The sequence below is a fragment of the Narcine bancroftii genome, chromosome 10, assembly GCF_036971445.1.
Source record: "Narcine bancroftii isolate sNarBan1 chromosome 10, sNarBan1.hap1, whole genome shotgun sequence".
Lineage (NCBI taxonomy): Eukaryota > Metazoa > Chordata > Chondrichthyes > Torpediniformes > Narcinidae > Narcine > Narcine bancroftii.
The window spans coordinates 24,233,961-24,257,102 of NC_091478.1; the positions used below are offsets into that span (position 1 = coordinate 24,233,961).

A 23,142-nucleotide genomic window follows, 5' to 3' on the forward strand; every position below is an offset into this window, starting at 1 on the left:
TGTACATTCTTCCTGTATCTCCTTGGGCTTTCTCCAAGGGCTGTTTCCTCTTACTGTTGAAAAATGTAGGGGGTGGCAGGTTAATTAGGGGTAAATTGGGCAGCACCCACTTGTGGGTTGAAATAGTCAGTTACCATGCTTTATGTCTAAATAAAAATAAATGTTCTAAAGATCCCATGCCTCATGACTTTCTGAATGGGCCCTCAATGGGGAACCTTGTCAAATGCCTTACTAAAATCCATATACATCACATCTACCGCCGACTTTCATCAATTTATTTAGTTCCTCAAAAAACCCTGGTGACTATCCCCAAAAAGACTATGCTATTCTAACAGTTAGCGCAGCGGTTAGTGCAATGTTATTACAGTGCCAGTGACCCAGGTTCTTAAGTTTGTACGTTCTCCCCGTGTGCACGAGTTTCCTCCAGATGTTCTAGTTTTCTCCTGTTAAAGTGGGCCTGAGGTTGCTTGCAAACAAACCTGATTACAACTGCACAAACCTATTTTTTTAAATTAAGTTTGCAAAGCGTGAGAACTCCTTTACAGCAAGAAGCATTGCCACAAGCAGCTAGTCTCACTCCAAGAGACAATCTGCCTCGTGGGTTACAAATAACCCGATTCTGACCCCCCCAATTTCTAGAACATTTGGACAGACTATTCTTAGAATTCTCTTGGAATTTGTTAATCAGGATCGCGTCCCTTACCCAATGGTTAATAGTCTTTTACTACCTTAAGGAGGATGTTATCAGCTGCAACTGATAATAAGAAAGGAAGGAATGCAGCTAGTTTCTCTCTTCTTGTCAACATTTTAAAAATTACATTCTCACTCACAAACATACAGGGGTTGTAGGTTAATTGGTGTATTAGTGTGGCACGGGATTGCGGGCTGGAAGGGCCTGTTACTGGCCTGTTCGTCAAAATTTAAATACTCACATCCTGTCCATAAGAATCCTCTCCAATAGTTGGCCCATCAAAATATCTTGGTTCTCAAAGATAAATCCAAAAGCCTTAAATAACTGTCAATGACCAAGAATTTGAAAATGCAGTGATGCTACTCAAGTGTGAGGACTGACCTTTTTTAAAATCTTCCAGCACCTCATCCAGTTTTGCGTCATTGAATACACAATGCAGAGGATGATTATAAAACCTTGTCATAATTTCTAATGGCATCCCATCATCTGGATCCACAAATGCCAGATCTTTCACGAAGAGTATGTCAACAATGTTTGTGCGTTCGTTCTCATAAATAGGAATCCTCGTGTAACCGCTCTGCATGATTTCAGACATGGTGGCGAAATCCAAGATAGCATCCGAGCTCAGCATGAAGCAGTCGCTCAGAGGTGTCATCACGTCCTCCACTGTTTTGTTCCGGAGCTCAAGGGCCCCTTCAATGATGTTGAGCTCCTCCTTCACCAGGTCATTGTATGGATCGGTCACCCGGAGCATTTCGATCAGCTTTTCCCGGGTGTAGAAATTGCTGATCTGCTGGTGCAGTATCAGGTCCAGGAACTTGCTGATGGGATATGAAGCCAGAAACGTGATGGCCATGAAAAATTTAGTCACCCAGATGGTATTGGAAGCCAAGGCCAAGCCGTGTCTGGAACAGACAGCGTAAGGAATGATCTCACCAAAGAAAAAAATACAACCGGTGCAGACTAAGATGGTCAGCCAGGTGATCTGGATAATCTCGCACAGCCACACAGTCAGGGAGCAGTTCACCAGCACATCTCCCAGCATCAGGGTACACAGCAGGTAATTCCCATGCTTCCTCACCGATTCGATGTGCTCTGAGTATTTCTTCTCCTCCTCGGTGCCGCTGTTCTTGATGACCCGCAGCTCCACCGGGTCCAGGGCCATGAGGCTGACATTGAGGATGCTGAAGAGGGTGGAGAACCCGACGAAGAGCAAGGTGATCAGCACCTTGAAAGTGACGCTGGTGGTCTTCTCCTTCTCCACCACAGCCAGGTGGAAGTCGGGTCGCCTGAAGCGCACCCAGTCCCGGGCCCTGGGGCCTCCTACCCTAGCGCACAGCGTGTAGTGCTTGACCGTGTCCCCTTTCCTCAACAAACGAGTCTCCAGTTCCACCAGGGCCGTGCTCTCACCCACCGTTAGGCCAACCACACCGACATCTGAGCTGTCACGTCTGCACAGCCGCTCGTCGCTCCGGTCAGCCGGCGGCCTCAACTCAACGAAGGCCAGGCCGCGGTCGCCTAGCAACCCGCTGCGGCCCAGGCCGCTGCCGTACAGCCGCAGCTTGAAGCGCGTGCCCTCGGCTACTTTCAGCAGGCCGCCCTCCAGATAAACCTTCCTTGCCGACGTGCGATCCGGCCGCATGCTCGTCAGCTCGGCTCGGCGGGGCGGCCACGCCGTCTGTGCCGCGGCGCCGCACAGCCACAGGTAGACGGCCAGAGGCGGCCAGCTGCACGGCGCCGCCATGATGCTGAACGAAGCCCGGGGCTGGAGGGGCGGCCACGTGACCGCATAGCACCACGTGATTGGTCACACTCGTGACCACCTGCGCCTCCCGCTGTCAAGTTCATGGCCGCATGCATTGGCACATGATATGAAGAGAAAGTTTGTTTGACGGACAGTTCAGCTGGTCAACCCACACATAGAACAGCGTCGAATTATAAAGAGAGTGAAACACGAAAGTCTGCAGACGCTGTGATTGTAGTAAAACTTACACAGTAAATACTGGAGGAACTCAGTCGATCTTGCAGCATCCATTGGAGGTAAAGATATATAGCCAACGTTTCGGGCCTGAGCCCTTCTTCGAGAAGTGAACAAAAACAAAAGGCTGCTGGTTAAGGGAGGAGTCCAGACCAAGAAAAGGTGTTGATTGGATATGATACGGGAAGAGGAGGGAATTGATTTTGGCTCCGTGAAAGAAGACAGAGGGAAAAGGGAAGAGAGACAGAGCTGGGGGAAAGGTGACAGGGCAAGATGTTGGGGTGAGTTTAATGAAAGCTAGAGAAGTCAGTGTAATTGCCATCCAGTTGGAGGGTGCCCAGATGGAAGATATGGTGTTGTTCCTCCATTTTGTAGGCATTTGTCTGGCAGAGCATGAGACAATGGACAGACATGTTGGCAAGGGAATGGGATGAGGAATTGAAATGGGTGGCCACTGGGAGATCCATGCTCTTGCAGCAGACAGAGCTGCTGCACCCTGTCTCTCTGCTGTACATCACAGGAACACCCGATGCAGATTCACAAGTGGAATGTTACTTCACTTGGAAATTACAGAGAAGAAACCAATCTGGGAGACTGGAATTTAGACCATGGCATAGGGGCAGAATTAAGCTATTTGGCCCATCAACTGCACCACCATTCAAATCATGGCTGTTTTATTTTTTTTCCACTCAACTCCATTCTGCTGCCTTCTCCACATAAACTTGGATGCCCTTTGTGATCGAGAACCTATCAATTTCCTCTTTAAAGTTACCCAGTGGCTTGGCCTCCCTCAGCCATCTGTGGCAACAATTTCCTCAGATTTACCACCCTCGGCTTGAAGAAGTTTCTCCTCATTGCTGTTCTAAAGAGACATCTTTTTAGTTTGAGGTCATGGCCTGTGGTCCTAGACTCCCCCATTACTGGGAACTACTCCACATCCAGCCCTTAGTAAAATATAAGAGTGTGAAGACACTGTGATTGAAGTAAAAACACAATGCTGGAGAAACTCAGCAGGTCAAACAGTGTCCTTTATATAGAAAAGTTAAATATACACAACTGACTTTGAGCTTGAGCCCTTCATCAATGTTCAGTAGATTTCAATGAGATTCCCGCACCCTTCTAAACTCCAGTGAGTGCAGGCACAGAGCTGTCAAATACTCCTCATACATTTACCCTCTCATCCCTTGAATAATTGATGTAAAACTCCCTGGTATGGTCTCCAATGCCAGCAGATCTTTAGATAAAGAGCCCAAACTGCTCACAATGCTACCATTCCCAGTGCAGCCTAACCATAATTTTAGAAGGCTGCTACATGATGTCCCTACATTTATAGTCAATGTCCCACCCAGTGAAGCCAAGCATACCAGGGCAGCGCAGTTATAGGGCGGCATGGTTAGTGTAGCAGTGAGCACAATGCTGTTACAGCACCAGCGATTGAGACCAGGGTTCAAATCTGTCTGCATGGGTTTCCTCCTGGTGCTCTGGTTTCCCCCCACCCTTCAAAAATGTATGGAGGTTGTAGATTAATTGGGTGAAATTGGGGGGGCACAGGCTCGTGGGCTATAAGGGCATGTTACCATACTGTCTGTCTAAATATAAATGTTAAACCACACATATTCTTTACCACCCTATGTACTTACATGGCCACTTTCAAGGAGCAATGGACCTGGACCCCCAGATCCCTCTGTATATCCATATTTTTAAGAGTCCTACCATTAACTGTATACATTCCCCTCACATTTGACATCCCAAAGAACAACACTACTCTTGACTGGATTAAGCTCGACCTGCCATTTTTCTGTCCCTATCTGTAATTGATCTATATCCTGTGGTAATCTTTGATGACCCTCTACACTGTTCATAGCTCCAGCAATTTTTGTATCATCTGTCAACTAATTAACCCAGCCACCTAGTTCTTCATCCAAGTCAATTGTTTTATCACAAAAAAACAGCTGTCCCAACATCGATCTCTGCAGAACATCACAGGCCTCCAGCCCAAATAATAGGCTTCCAACACCACCCTATGTCAACTGTTTCTTATCTGAACTATTAAATCACCATGGATCCCATGCATCTCCACCTTCTGAATCTGCCTGCCACAAGGAACCTTGTCAAACACTTTACTAAAGTCCACGTAGGCAACATCCACTGTCCTATCCTCATCAACCATCTTTGTCATCTCCTCAAAAAACTCAGTCAAATTGCACCTCACAAACCCATATTGATTGTCCCTGATCTGACCATGACTTTCCAAATGTGCATAAATCCTATCCTTAAGTATCCTTTCCAATCATTTCCTACCACTGATGAAAGGCTGACTGGCCTCTAATTTCCCAGATGATCATTTTTTCCCCTTCTTGAACAAAGGGATAACATTAGCCACTCTCCAGTCCTCTGAGACCTCCTGTTGCTAGTGAGATTGCAATAATCTTTGTGGAACATGAAAGTGATTGTCATAAAAACACACAGAAATGCTGGAGGAACTCAGCTGGTCTCAGAGCGTCCACAGGAGGTAAAGATATATAACCAATGTTTCGGGCCTGAGCCCTTCTGGGTATAAGCAAAAAGAGGAAGGTATCCGAATAAAAGTTGGGAGAGATGAGGAGTGAAAGCAGGAAGAATGGGAAGGGGAGGAGTCCAGACCAAAAGGCAAAAGGTGTTAATTGGATATGATAAGGTGAGAATTTATTCTGGCTCTGTGAAAGGAGAGAGACAGAAGGCTATTTCATGTCAGACCTCTGCCTGGAGGCCGGCTACAAGAGTGGATTGAAAACTTAAAACTTACCTTTCAGACAGCAGCCTTAAATGGCTGCTCCAGCATCACATTCATCGAGAGGCACCCCGTAGCACCCTCCGGAGCCGATAGAGGCAGGGCAACTGGTGTTGCAGCACCATCCATCATAAATATGCATTAGAGGAATAGCCGTCTTCCCTACTTATAATTCCCCCATGCAGCTGGAACTGCTCTGTAGTTCCTTGAACAGTCCAGCTGCATGGGGGATATGGGTAGGGAAGATGGCCATTGCTCTGCTGCATTTTGAGTTGCAGAGAGCGGCCCTGAAGGCCGAAGCCCTGATGGTTCCCGCTGCCCTGACAACTCCCACTGCCTGACAGCTCCCACTGCCTGACAGCTCCCACTGCCTGACAGCTCCCACTGCCTGACAGCTCCCACTGCCTGACAGCTCCCACTGCCTGACAGCTCCCACTGCCTGACAGCTCCCACTGCCTGACAGCTCCCACTGCCTGACAGCTCCCACTGCCTGACAGCTCCCACTGCCTGACAGCTCCCACTGCCTGACAGCTCCCACTGCCTGACAGCTCCCACTGCCTGACAGCTCCCACTGCCTGACAGCTCCCACTGCCTGACAGCTCCCACTGCCTGACAGCTCCCACTGCCTGACAGCTCCCACTGCCTGACAGCTCCCACTGCCTGACAGCTCCCACTGCCTGACAGCTCCCACTGCCTGACAGCTCCCACTGCCTGACAGCTCCCACTGCCTGACAGCTCCCACTGCCTGACAGCTCCCACTGCCTGACAGCTCCCACTGCCTGACAGCTCCCACTGCCTGACAGCTCCCACTGCCTGACAGCTCCCACTGCCTGACAGCTCCCACTGCCTGACAGCTCCCACTGCCTGACAGCTCCCACTGCCTGACAGCTCCCACTGCCTGACAGCTCCCACTGCCTGACAGCTCCCACTGCCTGACAGCTCCCACTGCCTGACAGCTCCCACTGCCTGACAGCTCCCACTGCCTGACAGCTCCCACTGCCTGACAGCTCCCACTGCCTGACAGCTCCCACTGCCTGACAGCTCCTGCCCAGCTCTTCTGCCTTGAGAGGGTCATGAAGGGAGAGAGATAAGTAGGGAGATGGGTTGCGGGCTGATGGCATCATCAACCTGCCCCTAACCAGCCATACATTCAGGTCAGGCACTCTGCCAATTATCCTTTCCCGAGAAGGGTTTGAATCGGCGCCTTGGAGCCAGCCACGGTGCATCCAGAAAATTACGTCTTTAGGCGTAAGGGTGAAGAACCTCTTCCTTTACAGAAGGGTGTTTTCCCCTGCTCGAAAGTGCCTAGAGACAGAGCTGGGGGAAAGGAGATGGGGTTGGGGGGGTGGTAGAAGAAGAGGACCTCAATTTTCTTCAGGCTGACTTCCAGGCCAAACATTTTGGCAGTTTCCGCAAAACAGGACGTCATGCGCTGGAGAGCTGGCTCTGAATGGTCCTCCATCAGCCAGCTCCCCACCATGACCACCATTCCCCCCACATCTCCATCAGCTCTGAATGGCCCTCCATCAGCCAGCTCCCCACCATGACCACCAGCCCTCCCACATCTCCATCAGGCACACAGAACTCAAAATGGTCAACCAGTTTACCTACCTCAGCTGCACCATTTCATCTGATGCAAGGATCGACAAAGAGATAGACAACAGACTCGCCAAGGCAAATAGCGCCTTTGGAAGGCTACACAAAAGAGTCTGGAAAAACAACCACCCGAAGAAACACATAAAGATCAGCGTATACAGAGCCATTGTCATATCCACGCTCCTGTCCGGCTCCGAATCATGGGTCCTCTACCAGCATCACCTACGGCTCCTAGAATGCTTCCATCAGCACTGTATCCGCTCCATCCTCAACATTCATTGGAATTACTTCATCACCAGCATCAAAGTACTCGAGCTGGCAGAGTCCGCAAGCATCGAATCCATGCTGCTGAAGACCCAACTGCGCTGGGTGGGTCACGTCTCCAGAATGGAGGACCATCGCCTTCCCAAGATCGTGTTCTATGGCGAGCTCTCAACTGGCCACCGAGACAGAGGTGCACCAAAGAAGAGATACAAGGATTGCTTAAAGAAATCTCTTGGTGCCTGCCACATTGACCACCGCCAGTGGACTGATATCGCCTCCAACCATGCATCTTGGCGCCTCACAGAAGACCGCAGAGCCCACCTCACTGACAAAAGACAAAGGAGGAAAAACCCAACACCCAATCCCAACCAACCAATTTTTCCTTGCAACCGCTGCAACCGTGCCTGCCTGTCCCGCATCAGACTTGTCAGTCACCAACGAGCCTGCAGCAGATGTGGACTTTTACCCCCTCCATAAATCTTCGTCCACGAAGCCAAGCCAAAGAAGAAGAAGGAGAAGAAGAGGGAGAAAGGTGGTTTAAACAGAAACCGGAGAAGTCGATATTAATGCTATCCAGTGGGAGGGTGCCAGACGGAAGATGAGGTGTTATTCATATAATTTACAGTCTGGCAGTGCATGAGGCCATGGGACAAGGAATTGAAATGGGTGGCCACAGGGAGATATGGTGCTATTGCGGCAGACAGAGCCAAGGTGTAAAGGTTCCATTATTGTCACATAATACTACATTTAGAATTACATTTAGAATATAACATAACATGAAATTCTTTAACTATTGTCTACTGTAAAGCAGCCACTTTGTCCTGCGCCCCTCCAGCACTGGTGTTCCTAGGCGGTCTCCCCTCCAAATACTGACCAGGTCTGAGCCTTCTTAGCTTCTGAGATCAGACAATCTCACGCATATTCAAGCTATTAGGCTTTTGTATTTTTGCAAAAAGGCTCCAGCAATCTTTTCACTTGCCTCTTTCAATTATCATGGATATATTCCATCAGGCCCAGAGGACTTGTCCAGCATAATGCTTCACAAACAGTACTCAACACCTCTTATTTTTCAAAATGCCCTAATACACAAGCATTCTCCATATTATACTCCGATTGCCTGGCCAGACTCGAGCCAATCAAGGTCCAGTGTAGCCCCCTTTCTGGTTGGATGATCTACATACTGCTTCAACAAACTCTTCTGAATGCACTTAACAAATTGTGCCCCATTTAAGCCACTAGCACTATGGACATTCCAGTCAATATTGGGGAAATTAAAATCTCCCTCTAGGGCAACCCTGATGCTTTTGCAACTTTCCATAATCTGTGTACAGTAAAAACATAATGCTGGAGAAACTCAGCAGGTCAAACAGTTTACTTTATGTAGCAAAGATAAAGATACATAATGAATATTTCGGGCTTGAGCCCTTAACCAGCTGAGATTCTCCAGCATTGTGTTTTTATTTCAACCACGGTGTCTGCAGACTTTCATGTTTTACTATGAACTGTTCCTCCTCCTCCCAGCGGCTATAGGGAAGCCTGTTGTATAACCCAGTCAGAGTGACTGCACCTTTCTTATACCTGATCTGTACCTACACTGCCTCAGTAGTTGACTCCACCGTTGAGTATATTTCCTGCTTCCTTCTTTGTGTTCACTGGACAATTTATTAGACAACTGTGTTATATGTTTTTTCAAAAAGTGAAATGAAAATATGTTTGAGCATTAATCAGAGTAAAATCCAAGAGTCTAGAATATATGCTCATCCGGTATGACCAAAATTCCAAATCATTGAAGTGTTTCCACATCTCCTTTTGTGATTCCCTGTGAAATTTTGTTTGGTTATGCTCTTGTGAAGTGCCTTGGGATGTGTGAATAAATTAAAGGCAAACTAAAAATATCAGAGCTACTGGAAATGGTCAATAAACATTAACCTTGTCAGTAACATGTCTATCCTTCAAACAGTTCTCGATCTTAAGTACACACCCTTTGTAAATCAAAGGCAAGAGTCCTACTAACTGTGCCAAGACGTTAATACAGATGATCGCAGAGTTAGTGCCCTGTGAGCTGCCTGAAAAAATGTGAAAACAGTAGCAGTGGGAAAACTATTATTCTTTCCAGCGGGAGTGGGAGATGTAATAAAAGTACAGAGCTGCAGGAATTTATTTTTACAGCACAGTAATTTTCAGAAATAGCTCTTAAATCTTGGAGAGTCATCACCCCCTTTTTTTTAAAAAATAACCCAGAAGTGGTATGAATACCATTTCATTATAGGTCGACAAAAAAAAATAAAAACAGACCGAGTGGGACTGAAATGATCATATCAGCAGAAGAAAATGGATCTTAACTCTGCTATCAACATCAGGCAGGTAAGGAAGAGACGTAAAAAAATCTCAGGGTTGAATGTGATGTCATGTAAGTATTCTGGCAATAAATCTGAATCTAAGAAGCACTGGAGGAAGGGAACAATCATTTCAGGTTCCCAAAGGCAGTTATGGAGAAAGGAAGGAAAAAGAAAATTCTGGACTATATCACTGAAACTACACCCTTACTGTTTCATTGAGCTGGTTGTGTTACTTATTTATAAAAATGTCAGCCAGGGCACAAGCAGACTTACCTCTGAACTAGTAATGAAGTCCAGAGCACCAAACTCTCGACTAACTCTCCAGTATACGTTCAGGAATCTTTCAGATTAGATGTAAAACTGAGGTTTATCTGCCTTTCAGGAGGACAGAAATTATACCATGGCATTACTTCAGTGAACATTGTAATGTTCTGTGGTGCTTGTAAAGAGATGTCTGGTTTTGGGAGTTAATTGTATAATTTTTCACACATTACAACAATGACTACATTGCAAAAATGTTTAATTAGTTGTGAAGCACTTTACGATGTCAGAGATTCTAAAATTCCTCAAAAAACAGGTGTCCTTTTTTCAATTTTTTTTGCCATATTATGATGATTCTTTATTTGACATTTAGAAACATTCTATGTTAAATATTTTGACCCTCATATTTTACCACAATCTTAATGGTACCAACTTAGAGACACAGCAGAGCTCCACAAGTACCTCTTGAGAGATAACGTCTTGTCAGTTGAAGCATTTGTGGACAGGCTGCATTAGCAATGGGATCTCTTCCTGGGAGTGAAACATAGAAATTTTGAATATTTCCTCTTGAAGAATACAAGGATCTCAGGATAGAGGCAGTATAAGGTAGGGGTGTGAAGGCCGTGGGGGTTATTATTAAAGATATGTTATTAGAAGGAGAAAATTTCAGTAATTATCTTACTATTGCAATTACTCTGGTCAGCATTCAAGTTTGTTTATTTTTTAAAATGTCTTATTTAAAATTTTCTCCATACATGTAGTAGTTAAAGATTAATATAATAAAACACATTACACAAAGGAAACGAACTAGAATCTACATATATGATGGTATATATCCCTCTTCCAAATGCCCACCCTCAAAAAATTAATATAAAAGGTACAAGGTAGTTATGTAAAATAAAAGAGGGATGCCGTCTAACACACTTTTAAACAGAGTTCTTTAATACAATTCAGAGGAGATTCTCGCAGATCCAGAGGCACATGAAGCACAACTTTACAAATTTAAACCTAATATTTGAATGTGCACTGCCAAATTTGTAAAAAAAATGTAGCATATTTATTTCTCTATTTATATACAGTTTTTTCCCAAAGGAATACAACTTTGTATTTCTGTACTCCATCTTGCCATACCCAATTGCTTTTCTGATTTCCAAGTAACTGCAATACATTTCCTTGCCACTGCTAATGCAACTTTAACAAATTTCAATTTATATTTTGACAGATTTAATTTAGGTAAATATTTCCTAATAAAACTAAATCTGGATTTTGCAGAAATACAACACCTGTAACTTGTTCCATAAAACTCCCTAAATCCACCCAAAAAGGTCTTACCTTGGGACAAGTCCAAGTTGAATGCAAAAAAGTTCACCACACCTAAAACATTGATCTGATAAGCCTGATTTCAATCTATTCAACTTTTTGTGGTGTAAGATATAACTGATGTTAAAAATTATACTGAACTAATCTATACCTTAGATTAATAGAGTTAGTCATACAATCTCTGCAAAGAACTCCCCATCTTTGCTCATCAGTTTAAGTTTATTGTTTTCTGAATACCTACCTATACCACCTGACAAAATAGCACATCTCCAGACCATAGTGCACACATAGACACACAAAACCCTACACTCAATTGACATATAATCAGAATGATCCGAAATAAATATGTTTAAATAATTTACAGGATTCTAGAATTGTTCAACAGTCTCACCGCTTGCAGGAAAAAGCAGTTTCCCAGCCTGACAGTCCTTATTTTTATGCTGCTGTACCTCTTTCATGAAGGTAGTGTCTCAAAGATACTGCAGGTTGTATGGTAAGAGTCCTCAATGACTCCCTGAGCCCTTACACTATATCATCTAGATCTCACTGAACCTTACTCATTTGCAGACTCTCTCCATTTAGAATAATAATCTACCATTTGATTCTTCTTTCCAAAGTGCAAGAATATTCCCACATTAATTCCATTTGCCAGGTTTTTGGCCAGTTTCTCAGTTCATCTATTGTCATATTGTTGGGGTACACAGTCCTTATCACCACATACCCTTCTACCAATATTTATATAATCTGCAAACTTGGAAACAACTTTTTGTTCCTTCCTCTAGGTCTTTACTTAGTGAACAGTTGCAGACCAAGAACTGAGCCATAGTTACATCCCTCCTACCAGAAAAGAGCCCATTTATTCCAACTGTTTTTTGTGTGACAGCCAGGTTTCAATTCATGCCAGCACATTTCTTCCTATATTAGGGACTCTTAATTCATACCTTTTATGTGATACTTTGTCAAATACCTTTTGGAACTGTAAATATACTTCATCTCTAAGTTCTCCTCTTTTTAGTCTCCTTGTCACATTCTTAAAGAATTCAGGCAAATCAGTCAAACATGATTTACCCTTCATAAAACCATGTTGTCTACATTTGATTATATTCATCTTTCCTAAATTAATTGTTATTTCTAATCCAGGATCTTAAAAAATATTTAATCTAGAGATACAGCATGGTAACAGGCTTTCTGGCCCGTGAGCCTGTGCCACCCAAATCCATGAGTTGACCTACAACCCCATATGTTTTTGCAGGTTAAGAGGAACCCAAACCACACAGAGGAAACTCATGCAGAGATAGGGAGAACATAGAAATTCTTTCCAGACAGAACTGGATTCGAACCTGGGTTACTGATGCTGTAGTAGCATTGCATTAATTGGTACGCTAATCTTCTTCACTTTTTATACAAGGGAGTTTCCAATTTTCTGGTACCCTCTTGGAATTGAGTGAGTTTTGAAAAATCTCAACCAATGGGTCCTCCATATCTGCAGCTAGTTCCTTTAAAACCCTTGGGTGCATGCCATTGGCTCCTGATGGTTTGTCTGCCTTTAGACCCTTAAGCTTCTCCAATTCCTTTTCTCTTGATATTATGATTTTTACAAGCTCCTCCTTGTTGTTTGAAATTAGCCCATCCATCATCTTATGAACATTTGCGGTGTCTTTCACACTAAAGATTCTTGCAAAAAAAAAAAATCGATTTCACATATCTGCCATTTCTTTGATTCACTAGCATCATTCTCTAGTGGCCTTGCTCTTACCTTACTCACCTCCTTTCTATTTATATATACGCAGAAACTCTTTCTGCTTATTTTGATAATGCATGCAAGTTTTCCTCAAAATCAATTTTATCTTACAATCTTTTAAGTATTTTGCTGCTGGATTCTAATTGCTAAGTCTTCTGGCCTGCCACCAGCCCTTACCATTTTGTATGACCTACTTTTCAATTTAATAATATTCTCCTTGTTGAACAAGAAGCATCAGTTTCGCTTGGCATCAAATTTTGTGTCGCATCAATATTGCATCGCATCAAAATTTTGTCACATAGAAATTTGAGTCACATCATTTTTTTGTTGCAAAAATGTTACATCACAACAAATTTGCATCGAATCTAATCTTGTGTCATGTAAAATTGGCCTCTCATCAATTTTTCATTACATCGAGGTTGCATCGCATCTTGTCGCATCAATTTTGTGTGTCGTCTTCTTTACATCGCATCGATTTTATGTCAAATCAAATTGATGCCCTGGCTAATCAATTTCTGTCTCAATAACCTAACCTCCACAACTGTTTGTGGCAACAAATTCCACAGATTTACCACCCTCTGATTGAAGAAATTCCTATGCATCTCTGATCTAAGCAAATGTCCTTCAATCCTGAAGGTGTGACCTCTTGTCCTAGACTCTCAAACCATGGGAAAAAAATCTTTCTACATATTTTTTGCACTATGTCAAACTATGAATTTTTTCTTTTTCCTTTTACATTATTATTATTTTCTTCTTATGTGTCATGTATTTTATGTGCCTGTAAAGCTGCAGCAAGTAATTTTAATTAACAGGCCCTTCCGGCCTATGTGCCCCTACCATCCGAATACCTCAAATCACCAACAATCCCCGCATGTTTCAGTGAGTGGGAGGAAACCGGAGCTCCCGAAGGAAACTCATACAGACACGGGTAGAACGTAGAAACTCCTTACAGACAGCACCAGATTCGAACCTGGGTCACTGGCACTGTAGCGTTACACTAACTGCTTCGCTAACCGTGCCACCCAAAGACTTCATTTGTATCTGTGCATTGTAAGTGGCAATAAATGTTATTCATACATTCAAATTAATGGGTGAATAGAAGTGAAAACTTAAATTAATTTCCCCTTTTTTCTATTTTACAAGTTTATTCAAACTACATCACAGCAAAACTACACGAACTATGCAAAGACCTCCACTAAACAATACCATACAAAGTTACTGCACAGATGCAATAAACTACTGTATATACTATTTACATTTTCAAATTAAATTCCTGTTGTCTCTATTTATGATGCACTCAATCCCGTGGGATTTCGCTCACTGTCCTTTCATCAATTTCCCCTTGCCCCACTTCAACTGCTCCTCTCACCTCACAGATTCACACCATTTACTCAGGAAACATGGCAGAGAGAGCTATTGCAGCCGTTCTTCATGATGCATGAGCAGCTCCTCCTCTGATCTGCAGGCCTTTGTTTGTCAATGGGATATTGGATTTGGAATTGCTTACTGTCGTGGATTTAAATACAGTAAAGAGCTTTGCTTTGAGTGCTTTCCAGGCAAATCAAGTCATGCAATAATTACAAACAGCTGTTTTTACACTGTCAAATAGTGCAGGGTATAGAAAAAAGTACAGTTAAAAGCAGACCAAGGACATCATTTTTGTTGTCAGTTAGAGATCTATTTAATAGTAGGTCGTCACAACTCACGAGAAATGAATGATGGAAGTTGAGTGATCATTTAGTTTCATTTACCAACACTAAAGATATCAAACTCTATTGAATTGGAATCTTATGTGGTAAATAACAATGAAATATAGACCAAATGAAGAATGTGTTAAAGTTGATGATCATCCAATTGTACTAGTCTTCCTTTGGCTTGGCTTCGCGGATGAAGATTTATGGAGGGGGTAAAAGTCCACGTCAGCTGGAGGCTCGATTGTGGCTGACAAGTCCGATGCAGGACAGGCAGACACGGTTGCAGCGGTTGCAGGGGAAAATTGGTTGGTTGGGGTTGGGTGTTGGGTTTTTCCTCCTTTGTCTTTTGTCAGTGAGGTGGGCTCTGCGGTCTTTTTCAAAGGAGGTTGCTGCCCGCCGAACTGTGAGGCGCCAAGATGCACGGTTTGAGGCGATATCAGCCCACTGGCGGTGGTCAATGTGGCAGGCACCAAGAGATTTCTTTAGGCAGTCCTTATACCTCTTCTTTGGTGCACCTCTGTCACGTTGGCCAGTGGAGAGCTCGCCATATAACACGATCTTGGGAAGGCAATGGTCCTCCATTCTGGAGATGTGACCCACCCAGTGCAGCTGGATCTTCAGCAGTGTGGACTCGATGCTGTTGGCCTCTGCCATCTCGAGTACTTTGATGTTAGGGATGAAGTCGCTCCAATGAATGTTGAGGATGGAGCGGAGACAACGCTGGTGGAAGCGTTCTAGGAGCCGTAGGTGATGCCGGTAGAGAACCCATGATTCGGAGCTGAACAGGAGTGTGGGTATGACAACGGCTCTGTATATGCTTATCTTTGTGAGGTTTTTCAGTTGGTTGTTTTTCCAGACTCTTTTGTGTAGTCTTTGCCTTGGCGAGTCTGTTGTCTATCTCGTTGTCGATCCTTGCATCTGATGAAATGGTGCAGCCGAGATAGGTAAACTGGTTGACCATACAAACTAACGAAACAGCATTCTCTAGTCCTCGGTGCAAAAACATGCAAACACACAACCAGACAAATGATACATATGCAGTACATACAATCATATATAAAAATAAATAAATATTGCTTAATAAATTGTAGAGTCTAGGAGGGTTAATATGAATTGTTCATTCAGTCATTCAACATTCTTACTGCTCATTGAAAGAAGTTGTTTTTCAATTTGCTCTGATATTCCTGTACCTCTTTCCCAACAGGAGCAGCTGAAAGATGCTGTATGTGGGATGGAAGGGGTCCTCAATGGTTTTGCGTTCTCTCTTCAGGTAACGATCCTGGTAGACCACATGGATGGGGGTGGGGAGGGGAAGGAGACTCCAGTAATTTTCTCTGCCACTCATGGTCCTATGGATTGACCTCCAATCCATTTCACTGCAGAAACTGTACCACACAGCTGGCCAGGATGCTCGCGATAGAGCTCCTATGGAAAGTTGACAGGATGGTGGCTGTTAGTCTTCCCTGCTTCAGTCTTCTCAGGAAGTACAGTCATTGTTGCACCTTCCTGATACGTGAGGAGATATTTTGTGTCCAGGATAGGTCACTAGTTAAGTGGACTCTGAGGAAACTGATGTTCTTCACTCTCTCCATTACCAAGTTATTAATGTGTAGTGGATCACAATCATAGATGGAAAAAATAACAAAGACCCATTTTTATCTCTGGAATCTAGGATCCTGCATATGGTGTAGATTGTCTGTGTTCTGATGCCCACCTCAAGATTGTGGGGAGTCCCACAATACATAGCCACTTTTTGGCAGCACTGTGAAATGCAAGTTCCAGGACATCCAGCAAGTGGCGCTGCTGAAGACACTTTGCCTCTGTCGTGTTGTGTGCAACAGGAGATGTGCAGTTTATAGCTTCTTTCCAGTGCTCAGTTTGAGACATAGCTCTGCAGATCAGAAGCTGAGTGGATTCTATAGGGAGGTCACTGATCACAAAGTAAGCTGTGAATATTTATTTCTCTGTTCTTTGACATTTATGATCTCTTTTTTTTCTTCTTTTTTTGGTGGTTTGTGGGAATTTATGCAATTGCATTTGATTCATCTTGTGTACCTGTGTGGTTACAGCAAATAAGAATTTCAGTGCATCTGTACATTGTACTTATGTACATGACAATGAACTCTCATCTCAAGTAAGGGCTTACTGCAATATGTCCTCAGTGTGCACTGTGATTCTGTAAGAGGTTAGAAGTAGCTGTGAAGTTAAATTTTCACTCCTGTTCACTAGGACAGATCCTTATAAGGCCACAGTAATACAAGATGGAAAAATACCACAAAATAAACCCAACCTTACAGGATGCATCTCAACATCAATGGTCACTACTGACAATATGATATGTGAGCTTATTATGACATACAAAAATGCAATATGCCAATGTATCAAAATTCTTACTTGCTGCAGCCGTACAGATACGCAAGATACACCAACTACAGTAGCATAAATTAAGTTACCACAATATGCCATGAGACATTATGACAATAACATTAGCTGGATAGTGAAGAAGTCAAGGTTGACCTTCCAGAGAAGGTTGAGGGGAGGTTTGATATACGAGATGAGAATGAATTGATAAGGATGTTGCTGGCAATTGAGGAACTCATTTACAGGGAAAGTTTAACCAAGTTAGGACTTTATTCCCTGGAGTGAAGAAGAATGAGGGGAGATTTGATAGAGGCATACAAAATTATGAGGGGTATAGATAGATTAAATGGCTTTTTCCACTGTGGAAGAACTAGAGGACATGGGTTAAAGGTGAAAGGGGAAAAGTGGTGAATGCAGGCTCAATTTTGACATTTAAGATAAAATCGGACAGGTACATAGATGGGAGGGCTATGGTCCAGGTGCGGGACAGTGGGACTAGGCAGAATAATAGTTTGACACATTAGATTGGAAGAAGGACCTGTTTCTGTGCTATATTATTCTATGGTTCTTTGTAGTAATTAGAGAACAGTTCAAGGTTTGGGACTCATATTTAAAACTTTAAAAAAATATTTTATTTATGAAAGAAAAGAAACAACCATGATTACAGAAAATAAAATATAACATATCAAATTTTAAACATGGTCACAGAAAAAAAACTAAAAAATCTACCAAAAAAACCCCTCAAGCCCCCTCCAAACCTAAAACTACACCCTCCCTCTATCCTACATCAAAACCCCCTACCCACCAAAAAAAGAAAAAGAGAATACCAAACACAATTCACTTAATATATGATAAGGAGACTCAGCGGCACTCAAAACCCTATCCTTATGTTTTCAAATTAAAATAATCAAAATATGGGCTCCAAATCCTTTTAAATACATAATATTTATCCCTTAAATTATACGTTATCTTCTCCAATGGAATACACGATCTTAATTCCAAATGCCATCTTTGAAAATTAAGATCCATTTGATCTTTTCCACAAAATAGCTATATATTTCCTTGCCACTGCTAAAGCTAATCTCAAAAAAGCCATTTGAAATTTATCTAATTTATGAAACAAACCCAATTCACTAAAATCTCTAATATCTCGGATACAGATTTAAAACTTAGAGCAAAAGCACAAAGTGCCACATAAGAGGCTGGTGTATAAATTAAGAGCTAGAGTTACTGAAGGAAATGTATTAGTATGGATTGAAAACTGTCACAAAGAAAACAATACCATGATACTGTAATAGACTAAGTATCTGTAGTGCAGGGAGCCTCAGATTCAAAAGGAGCTCAATAATCTGTCATTCTGTGATGAATGGATCTATCTCAGGACAGATCACAGAAACACAGGAAAGACAACAGTGACATGAATGACACATATAACATGAGACTGCCCTAGAATTCATTGAACATATCGCAATAATACAAGCCATATCCAAGTAACCTATGACAGGCACCAACATATGAGGAAGCCCTTATAATACAAGATGGGCCTCCGTAACACAGAACAGTCTCAAATAACACAAGGTAGACCTAAATCGCAAGGGACTGAAGTGTGCAACACCAGACATAACAACAAAGGCAACATTTAGAGCAAAACAAGGTTCATCTGCCCATTAAAGCCCTTTCCCCATTTAATCCCAGATAGAAGTAAGCTTCACCAAGACATTTTTATTAATTTTGCATCATCATTTTAACAGTGATCTAAATCTTTAAGTAAAATTGCTTTCTTGCACATCTTTTGATGGGGGGGGGGGGGAAGAAACATGACAATATTTTAAATGTTTTTCCCATAGTCCTGCAGATTTGCAACTTATAAGATATATTTATCTTAACCATTTTTTTGATATTCATTATTAATCTTTATTCCTGGTTCAAGACTGACCACCATTATCCAAATTATATCTGAATGATTACACTAGAATATCAGCTACATATTCTGTTTATCATTGATTCCAAGTAAAACACAAAAACATGCAGATGCTGTGATTGTAGTAAAAAACACACAGAAATACTGGAGAAACTCAGCCGATCTCCAACGTCTATCAGTGGGCCTGAGCCCTTCTTCAAGGTAAAAGCAAAAAGAAGGCAGATATCTGAATTAAAGACTGGGATTGAGGGGGAAAATGGGAGGGGGAGGAATCCAGACCTAACAGCCAAAAGATGTTAATTGGATATGATGAGAGGAGAGGTGAGAATTGATTTTGACTCTGTGAAAGGAGACAGAATGAAAATAGAAGAGAGAGGGAGAGATAATGGAGGGTGGGGGTGGGAGGTTATTCCAAACCATCACCTATCATCCTTGGTGCATTTCTTCTTCTCTTCAGAATTTAATTTACATCTTATTTGTAAAACACACTATAATAATTAACATGCAATATTTTTATGTATAAAATTGGCATTTATTCACAGAACCATATAAATTTCACTGAATCAGGCTGGGCATATGGAGCTGAGTACCAGAGAGATATACCCCATTCACAAAACAAAAACAGCTCAGTCATGGTTAAATTTATATCATGTGACACCCCAAATAATAATGTTACCTGCAATTTCATGCAGAACTGGCCAACTAACCCAAAGAATGATACCCCAAGGATTTAACGTTATTCCCAAACCACACCACTCCACACTACGGAGGCCCAAATGTAAGAAGATTAAAGTACAGAACTAACCCATGTCAAGAGAGTATGATATAAAAAAAAGTAATATTTTATCTCCATAAGATGAATTTTCTTTCTGAGCGAAATGGGGACGAGTGACTGCCACAAAATAAGGGCTGGAGATGATGGAAATTAATTTTAGTTCTATTCAAGGAAGGGCTAGGGCCCAAAACGTTGATTACCTTTTAGTTTGTATGGATGTCGAGTTTCTCCAGCACTTTTGTGTACATATTGCACTAGAGTCAGTGGTTCTCAATATTTTCCCAGTCACACACGATGCCATAGTTAGTAAAGGTGATATGTGAGTGGGGAAAAAGGTTGAGAAGCACTGCACTAGACCCCAGCATCTGCAGATTATTTTATTTTAACTCATTTTATGTTGGTTTACCACACCAAGCACCCCGTTGAACGTCTTTAGAAGTAACTACAAGAAAAGAAGCCTTAACCAATTCTGGTATACTTTTGAGCCTCATTTCAAGAGAGACATCCGCCTGCGCTGAGGACTTCTGTCCACAGGCGAGCGCAATACGGCTGCATCAACCGTTCGTGCAAAGCGACTCATTCAGGTCCCAGACCCACTGATTCGACCAGAGAGCGCAACGCTGCGACAGAACACACCGAACAAAGTAAGTGCTGGAGGCTCTCAACAAACCAGGCAACATTTGCTTCAGATGAAAAGTCTCCGACCTGAAACGTTTATTCGCCTCCTCTCTGCCCAGATGCTGGCCGACCTGCCGAATGTTCACTGCATTTTCTGTTTTTGGTTGCAGATTTCCCATTTGTTGCAAACGAAAATTGCAAATGCGCCGCCCCTGAACCCCAGAACACAAGTCGTTGGAGAGAACTGACGGTGAACCAAACAAAATAGAGTGTATTCAACTGCAGGAGCATATTGCCCGTGTCCATATGTGGAAATATTTTCCAAAAAAGGTAAAAGAAAAGTCATGACATTTTTTTTTTAAAGTCACAAACGCCAAGAGTGGTTCAACAGTGAAGTAAGTGGCACACACGGCAGCGTCTAACGGATAACGGGATGCGCTCAGTGAACGGGGGTTGGTTTCATTTTATTTATCAAATGGAGGAATGAAACAGATTGACGGCGAGAAAAGCCTCGGACGCAAGAGTTCAAGTGCAAGAGATCTCAGACTATTCAATGGGCGCAGCGCAGAGGCTGGGTAAAACGTTACTCAAGAGCCGGGGGCTGTTGAATGGGAAGATGAATGAAAAACAAGGCCAGGTGCCATTCTTAATTCGCCAGTTTCTGGACACACATGCCCGGCGTAGCCCGCTGACACATTCGATACGGGTGTCGGTCTGTCCAGATGCAGAAGAATAGGCGTTGGGACTGGAGGGGGGAACCGAGAGCCAGCAATTTGCCACACTTTCCCTGTGCCTGCCTCCGCGAGATTCTCTCCTCCCCGGCTGCTCGTTGTATCTCAGGCGCACTGGTCCCACTTGCGCGCAAGGGTGGTGGCCGGAAGAGAGAGAGCATGCTGAGTTGGGCGATGAGAATGGGACGGTGTCGTTGCCTTCACGGTTTGGGTCGAGGCTTTATAAAGGGGGGGGGGGGGGGGGGGCGTGCGGAGTGTCGAAGAAGTGGGGGCGTGGAGCTTCTAACCACGCCATCAAAACATTGCAAACCACACACACACACGGGCAATTGAAAAAATAATTCACTCTCCCCACCGCCTTAAAAGTTGCCATCTGGGGGAATCTGATTTGACTCTGCCTCTTCTCTTGAACGACAATGCCCGGTGGCTCATTTCTGCAGTTCAAACTCTCTGGGATTTTGCCAGCTCTTTACTTCCTTGCGTCTCTCCCCGTGCTCGCTCGACTCTCGGCTTCGGTTCAGGTCGGGGAACTAAAATCGACGACGGCAGGTCTCAGCCAAGCCCGGAGGGGAATGAAGACTCTGATTCTGTTGGACGTGGACATCAGGGGTTCAGTGCGGAGCGTCAGCGAAAACTTTCTGTCAGTTCAACTCGACCCGGCGGTACTACACAATGGTTGGATAGATTTTTTGAGGTAGAGTCTTATTTATCGGCGAGGTAGAAAATTTTAATGCTTAGAATTTTTATCTCCTTGGTTCACTATCACCCACGTGAAATTAACGGGCCTGTTTTAATTCGACCAAGTGTGTTTTTTAGTTCATTTTCAAACGAACGTGGGATCGAAATTGACCAATATCACGTTTTAATTCAAACAAAAGCAACAATCATCTCTCTTCTGTGTATTCGACGTGGCATATTTCATTTCTAATCCCGCCGACTGATGATCCGGTTTGTTCAAGAGGTGTGTTTTCCTCCCAGTTTGGATTATCATTTATTGTAAACAAAAAAATCTCGTCTTTTTTAAACTTCGGAACGATTTTAAAATACAACGATTTAGAAAAAAGGAAATGTGCAAGTTAATTTCGGAAAAAAAAACCTACTAGTCGCCAAATTCGATAAAGTGAAACCAGATTTGTGTTTTAAAATCGACAAATATTTTTTGGAAAGTGGTGATTGAGACCCGCCAGAATTATATTCAAGAAAATTAACGGCAAAATTAAGAGAAACGTGTAATTCACTCACGGGCATTCAGGATTATAATATCAATTAAATTGAAGACGATATTTCAAAGTGAGACATCTGATTATCGAAATGAAACAAAGTAGAGGAGGATTTAACAGAACCTCACATAATAATTTAACAGTCTCTCAGCTCTGGTCATCTCTCTCCCACTCCCTTCCCTCGATTCTCTTGTGAGTTTTCGTTTTTTTTTTAAAAAAACGTTTAACAGTGCACACCTAAACATCTTGCAGTGGACAGGAGATTGCATTTGGTTTAACCCCACAGTCAACCGGGCTATTTGCTCATTATTTCAGAGCCTCATAACTTTAAAACATCCAGTATGAAAACATTTATAAAATCGATTATTTAAGGGGCTCATGTGTCATGTTAAAGTTCTTAATATTTTGAATTTTGCATGCAACGCACAATCCAGGACGTAACCAGTATATCGCATGTAAGTCACTGTATGTGAGTATTATGTCGATAATATATAATTATACACGAGTTCTCAACTCCCAAAATATATTTAGAATAATGTTTCATATGCACTGTACCGGAAGATCTTGAATTGGAGCGAAAATAAACGAGCTTCCTTAAAAATCTTTACTAAACTTTCCCAGAGCTAAGAACTTTCGATTTACCAAAGTTTAACGGTTGAAGTTTAAATTTCGGTCTCCTTTTGAGACCCACATTTATCCGAGGCACCCTAAAAAGTTTCGGGTCTTTACATTTTTTTTGAACGCTGATAGAGAAATAGAAATCACATCGTTTGCTTTCAGGAATCTCTGCCGTGACGTCTCCCTCACAATTAATGTTCAGTTGGCGCAGCCGACCTGACCCGATTAAAGATGAAATTTCGCA

At 42.9% G+C, this 23,142-nt stretch overlaps 2 protein-coding genes across 8 annotated transcripts in view; one reads left to right on the plus strand and one right to left on the minus strand.

Annotated features, from left to right (window-relative positions):
- The window catches only part of LOC138744305 (metal transporter CNNM2-like), a 65,559-nt gene extending 63,091 nt beyond the window's left edge, over positions 1–2,468 (minus strand). For all 5 annotated transcript variants that reach the window (XM_069900212.1, XM_069900211.1, XM_069900213.1 and 2 more), the window contains exon 1: positions 1,073–2,468. In XM_069900212.1, the coding sequence (XP_069756313.1) occupies positions 1,073–2,435 (1,363 nt within the window). In that variant the 5' untranslated portion in view covers positions 2,436–2,468. The remainder of the gene's footprint in view (positions 1–1,072) is intronic.
- An 18,914-nt stretch (positions 2,469–21,382) lies between these two features.
- The window catches only part of hpse2 (heparanase 2), a 263,673-nt gene continuing 261,913 nt past the window's right edge, over positions 21,383–23,142 (plus strand). For all 3 annotated transcript variants that reach the window (XM_069900231.1, XM_069900232.1, XM_069900233.1), the window contains exon 1: positions 21,383–21,754. In XM_069900231.1, coding sequence (XP_069756332.1) covers positions 21,477–21,754 — 278 coding nt within the window. In that variant the 5' untranslated portion in view covers positions 21,383–21,476. The remainder of the gene's footprint in view (positions 21,755–23,142) is intronic.